This window comes from Rutilus rutilus (assembly GCF_951802725.1).
Source record: "Rutilus rutilus genome assembly, chromosome: 8".
Lineage (NCBI taxonomy): Eukaryota > Metazoa > Chordata > Actinopteri > Cypriniformes > Leuciscidae > Rutilus > Rutilus rutilus.
In genome coordinates, this window is record NC_140222.1 from 42,305,530 (window position 1) to 42,311,725 (window position 6,196).

Sequence of the window (6,196 nt, forward strand, 5' to 3'; positions counted from 1 at the left end):
GAGGAATCACATTTTGGGATATTCCATTAAAAAATAGACTATGATGGAAACACATTTACTAAATAAATTCCTCGATGCGCAACAAAAACCTCAACCGATAATCTGATTGGATGACTGGACTAACCAGCGGACCAATGGCATCGCAGCATCTCAAATGTTGGTTTGGTGTTTCTGAATCAGATATTCATTTGCCTTCGTATCATTATAAATATATGTATTATATACATACAGTACCAGTTAAAAGTTTGGAAACACTACTATTTTTAATGCTTTTGAAAGAAGTCTCTTATGCTCATCAAGCCTGCAGTTAAAAAAAAAAAAAAAAAAAAAAAAACAGTAATATTATGAAATATTATTACAATTTAAAATAATGGTTCTCTTTTTTAATATACTTTAAAATGTAATTTATTTTTGTGATGCATAGCTGAATTTTCATCAGCAAGTACTCCAGTCTTTGGTGTCTTATGATCCTTCAGAAATCATTCTAATATGCTGATTTATGATCAATGTTGGAAACAGTTGTGCTGCTTAATATTTTTTTTTTATAACCTGAGATACTTTTTTCAGGATTATTTGATGAATAAAAAGTTAAAAAGAACTGTATTTATTTAGAATAGAAATCTTTTGTAACAATATACACTACCGTTCAAAAGTTTGGGAACAATAACTTTTTTTTTTTAAAGAAATTAGTACTTTAATTCAACAAGGATGCGTTAAATTGATAAAAGCTGATGGTAATGATTTATATTGTTAGAAATGTTTTTATGAATAAATGCTGTTTTTATGAATAAATGCTGTTAACGTTTTACTCATCAATGAATCCTGAAAAAAGTATTCCAAAAATATATATTAAACAGCACAACTGTTTCCATCATTGATAATAACTGAGTATCAAATCATCATATTAGAATGATTTCTGAAGGATCATAAGACACCAAAGACTGGAGTACTTTCTGATGAAAATTCAGCTTTGCATCACAAAAATAAATTACATTTTAAAATATATTAAAAAAGAGAACCATTATTTTAAATTGTAATAATATTTCATAATATTACTGTTTTTTCTTTTTTTTTCTTTTTTTTTTTTTAACTGCAGGCTTGATGAGCATAAGAGACTTCTTTCAAAAACATTAAAAATAGTAATGTTTCCAAACTTTTGACTGGTACTGTATGTATATGGGTCATTGACGAATAAGGTTTTTAAAAGTGTAAAAAAATAGAATGGAGATATAACTATATTTGAAGCCATTTTTTAGTTTTCCTAGGTGTTACCAATAAGAGTGTGTGGTTTGTACAATCAATTAACACTGTTTTTTGTCATTTTTTACAAGATGGAAAAAATTTGTCACCAAGTAATGTAATTCGGTTTAACCACTGATTTGAAAGTTAAAAACTGATTTGACATTGATGTTGAGATAGTATATAGTGTGTACCACAGAAGAAATATTACATACAATTATCACTGATCTCATAAATGTAATCATTTATTGGACTACTCTAAACACTCCAACATATTCAAGTAAAATATTGCACAGGGAAAGGAGAAAAAGAGCCTTATCTGCTTTATATTTGTGCTATTGTAGTTCCTTTAGTTATTAAAAACAATATTATTCCATTTAAATATTTACTATATCGGTTTTACCGAATGACCTTTTGACACTTCAAAATCTTTAAAATATCTTTATATGTAGTAAAATATAATTAAAACCTTTTGGATTCAGTAAAAGAGATCAAGTTGTACTACCTTACATACTTTGGATGTTATATATTGGTTTTTTTTAATTATTATTAAGGCCTTTGGACAAAAAAATGACCCGTCACGTCATTGACCCATATATATATATTTTTGGTTATATTTTGGTGAATCGGTTCAGAGATTAATCCGTCGCATCACATCTCGGTCACATGTCTGCAGGTCACGTGCTCCTTCATTCGCAGAAAACACACTCCTGGTGTTGTCACTTTATAAAGAGCGCCTGTCTTCAAGAGTGTGTGTGTGTGTGTGTGTGTGTGTGTGTGTGTGTGTGTGTACGACAGCTTTTAGTGCGAGAAGAGAAGGATAGAGAGACACACGCGGAAGAAACCGGGAGTAGCGTTTAGGATCCGTCCAGTCGTTTTGGTCGAGAGACACCCACTTACACTGGAAGAGAGAGAGACTGACACGTTAAGCAACCCACCAGTTCGTGTTGTGTATGTTCACAGCTGGCTGAATATGCAAACCGATATTTCCATAAAGAAGATGTGCTCATGAATATTTGATTTACTTGCTACTAAGTGCTTCCAAAAAACTGTTGAACATATTTCTGAGTTAGTGCCATGAGCCTCGCAGACTCTGGAGTCGAGCTTCTCCTGAAGTGCTCACTGGAGCATCCTGGGACCTTTACATGCTACTTTGCTTCTTGTTCAACTTTATAGCATGTTGTTTTTAGGGCTTAAAATGTATAAAATATAGTTTTATCAAATTTAAGGGCCTTAAATATCTTAAATTCAGTTACACCTTATTTTAAGGAGTCATTGTTACAGTGTAATTATATATTTAAGTACTGAGTAATATTAAGCAACTACATGCACTTACTATAGGGTTAGGGTAGGATTAGGGTTTGGTTGAGGGGTTAGTTGCATGTAATTATGCATAATTTACTGTTATTACTATGGTAAGTAACAAGGACACTGTAAAATACAGTGTTACCAAATATTCCTTGTTATCATTTTAAGAGGTCTTGAATTTTGGGACGGAAAAAGGTTCAACTTTGAAAACATGGTGTAAAAAGTATAAAAATGCAATCATTAATCATTTTTACTAATGGGCCTTTTCTTAAAAAATGGTTTAAAAGTTGAAATGTGAGGTTTATCATTTTATAAAACTGTTTTTGAACTGTAAAGTTGTTTTTATAGTAGTTTTATGGTTTAGTATTGCCATCCCTTGCTTATACAGGATTCATTTTATTTGTGCAGGTCTTAAAAAGCCGTAAAAAAAGAAAAAAGTTTTTAAAACTGAAAGCTCTTGCCATGTGTGCAGTGGTGGACAGTAAGGAAGTGTTTTACTGTGGTGCTGTACTGAAGTATCTGGGAAATTTTTACTTCACTTTATTCCAAAGCGTAATATTACACTTTTTACTCCACTATATTTCATGAAAACATATTATTATTATTATTATTTACTTCGAAATAAAGAAATCAACCCCCGCCCCGCTAGATTAGATCCGTGAACACGCTGATTCTTTTCAGTGAACCTGTTGAATCGGTTCGCAAACCGCACTGACGAAGCGATTCACTGAAGTGTTCACGTCCGCCTCGACATGAGCCAGAAACAGGAGATACTCTGAGCTACTAATGCGGAAGTTGTACTATAGTAAGTTTTTGATATTTGCCCAGGACTGTGTGTTTCCTGCAGAGTCGTCCTCTTATCTGATGCCTCTGTCTCCGTTTGTTCCCACAGCTCTTTCGGGAAGTGAGGATTATGAAGGTCTTAAATCATCCTAATATAGGTAAGACATCATTCTCAGGTGAAGATCACCACACCATTTTCTGCATATTCTCTCATGTTTCTGGCATTCAGTCATCATTTGTCCCTCACAATGAAGAAATGGTGACCCCGGTTATGATTGGCTAACCTATTTGCACATGATTCGAATGCAAAATACTTTAAATGTTAGTTTTTTTCTGCCCTTAGAAGTATTTAAAGAATCATATAAAAAATAATGAATCACATTAAAGTGAATCGTTTAGGTTGTAAAAATGGCCTTTGTATTGATGTCAACCCAAAAGCAGTGTTATTTTAGTAGAATTCATTTACTATTATGGTATTTATTAATATTTTGGATTAGCTTTCATTTTTCATTTTGTGATTTTTTTTTTTTAATGTATTGTTTAAAAAAATAATTTTTAATAGTTTTAGTTAAAGGCTCAGTTCCCCTGAACATATCAGTTCTGTCATGATTTACTCTCCCTCATGCCATTCCCAAACCACATGACTTTTGGCTCATCTGTGAAACACAAATGAAGATTTTTGTGATGAAATCTGAGAGATTTCTGTCCCTCCATTGAAACTCTATTCACCCAAAACTCTGACGCTTCAAAACATTCATAAAGAGATGGTGAAATGAATCCATATAATCCAAATCTTTTGAAGATACACTTTATATGATGAACACATTTAATATAGTCTTTTACTCACTTGATCAGTTCAGCGCACGTACGTAGAGCAGGGGCCGGATTCACAAAGCTATTTTAGACCGGTCTATAGTGTTAGACAAGTCTATAATGTGCTCATAGACTAGGCTAAAGCAAGTTAGACTGTTTCACAAAAATAAAGACTGACTTAATTTAGACCCCTAACCCCCAGGCTAACTTAGGTCTAAGACTCTGTTACCGTGGCAACCAGCAGTAACAATCAGTTACATTACAAACAGCCAAAAGAAAAGGGAAAATGGCTCATAATTTAAACATTTCTTCTTGTTACTACATTCTCCGCTAAATTCCCCAAGTAAAATGTCCTTGTAACTGTTACACTCCTCCAACAAACACATATTCTCCGCTGGGGTAAACTGCACCGAGCGGTTGAATGCGCTTACTCGATCCGCCATGTTTTTTGTTTTAAAAAGTGTCGTATTTTACCCAGAATGCATTGCAGTGTAGTCCTACTTAAGATAGTCAGAGTCTTCAGTGGTTTGTGCAACGGTCTGATTTTGATGTCTATCTGCTATATCTAAGCCGTAGTCAAAGTCTATCTTTGTGAAACCGGCCCCAGATCAGATACGGTAACCCCAAGCTCAAGCATCATATAATCTTGGATTAAACCGCCCGATTCGTATGGATTTATGATATTTTCCCTTTAACAATGTCAACACTGGTGTGAGGCCCCATAATGAGCTTCATAACACCTGATGGAGCCCCGCGGGCCGCGGCTGGAAGACCTTCTAACTGGAAGTGATGTCTTGCTGTAATCCACAGCTTGTTCTCCATGACACGGCACTTCCCTCTCTTCCTCTGGTAACTGGATTATTCCTCCTCCTAATGGAAGGGAGTCACAGGAGAGTCGTTCAGACTTGAGCACGATTATCTCTGCAATGTCTGACCAGCTCAGCTCTTCTGCGCCGCTCTGAACATCAGCAGAGTGTGTGTTTTCACTCCGCTATCGATCCGCGTGACTGGCTGTTTCTGCCGCCGGCCCGCATGCGTGGCAGCGCCGGCTTCTGATTGGCCGAGAGTCCGAGACTGAGCTGGATTGTAGATTCATCAAACTAAAAGCTGTGATTACACACCTGTCCCGGCCACTTTCCTAACAACACACACACACACACTGCATTAGTCAGACGTTATTGGTGTCTGCTCTTCACATCACTATGAAGTGGAAAGAGACTGTGTGTGTGACGTCGTGTGTGTGTGTGTCTCCATAACAAGCGTCAGAGATGAGCTCCTGAGAGAGTTCAAGCACTGATCTGGGGCCAGTGGCACACACTTATCATCTGTGTTGTTAAGACTGGGTCTAGTTTGACCAGCTAACAGTTTCACAAGAGCTTTTAGACCAGACTACCTTCTTCAAAACGTCATTTTTTCATTCATTTTTATCTTTTAGTTTGAATGTTTTTGATTGGCTCACACAAAGGTGGCGATGTGTGTTTGTTTTGCATGAAGCCTGTGGCGACAGCTTAACAGAAAGACGCGTCATTTCCAAAATCACATTCAATAAAGACCCACAGATTCAATTTCATTTATGATTTCTTTTCCCCTGGGATTTAAGATTCTTCAAACGTCATACATTATGAAAAATATTACTTAAAAACATTAACAACATGAATAAGTTGGACAGGAAGTGATGTAGATAGTCGTTAGCTTAGCGACATGCTAATGCCAAGATCCTGCGATCATTTTTGAGTTGAGATTATGCGAAGGTCATTGAAAATGAATCAGAAATGCTGTTAATTGTCGTAATGTTTCTAAATGTTCAGAGAAAAATATGTACATGCAACATCTAAATCAATATTCAGTCGGTTTTGAAATGTTTGAGTCTAAAATGTTAATATCTGCCTCTCTTTCAGTTAAGTTATTCGAAGTCATTGAAACGGAGAAGACGCTTTATTTAATAATGGAGTATGCGAGCGGAGGTGAGTTTGATGGACAGGCGGGATACATATTTAATATGACTCGTGTCACACACACACACACTTACACACACGTCTCTGAATGTCTCTGT

General features: G+C 35.5%; 1 protein-coding gene across 3 annotated transcripts in view; it reads left to right on the forward strand.

Moving 5' to 3' along the window:
* mark1 (MAP/microtubule affinity-regulating kinase 1) overlaps positions 1 to 6,196 on the forward strand; it is a 59,867-nt gene that overhangs the window by 27,918 nt on the left and 25,753 nt on the right. For all 3 annotated transcript variants that reach the window (XM_084415950.1, XM_084415948.1, XM_084415949.1), the window contains exons 4-5: positions 3,440 to 3,488; positions 6,042 to 6,107. In XM_084415950.1, the coding sequence (XP_084272076.1) occupies positions 3,440 to 3,488; positions 6,042 to 6,107 (115 nt within the window). The remainder of the gene's footprint in view (positions 1 to 3,439; positions 3,489 to 6,041; positions 6,108 to 6,196) is intronic.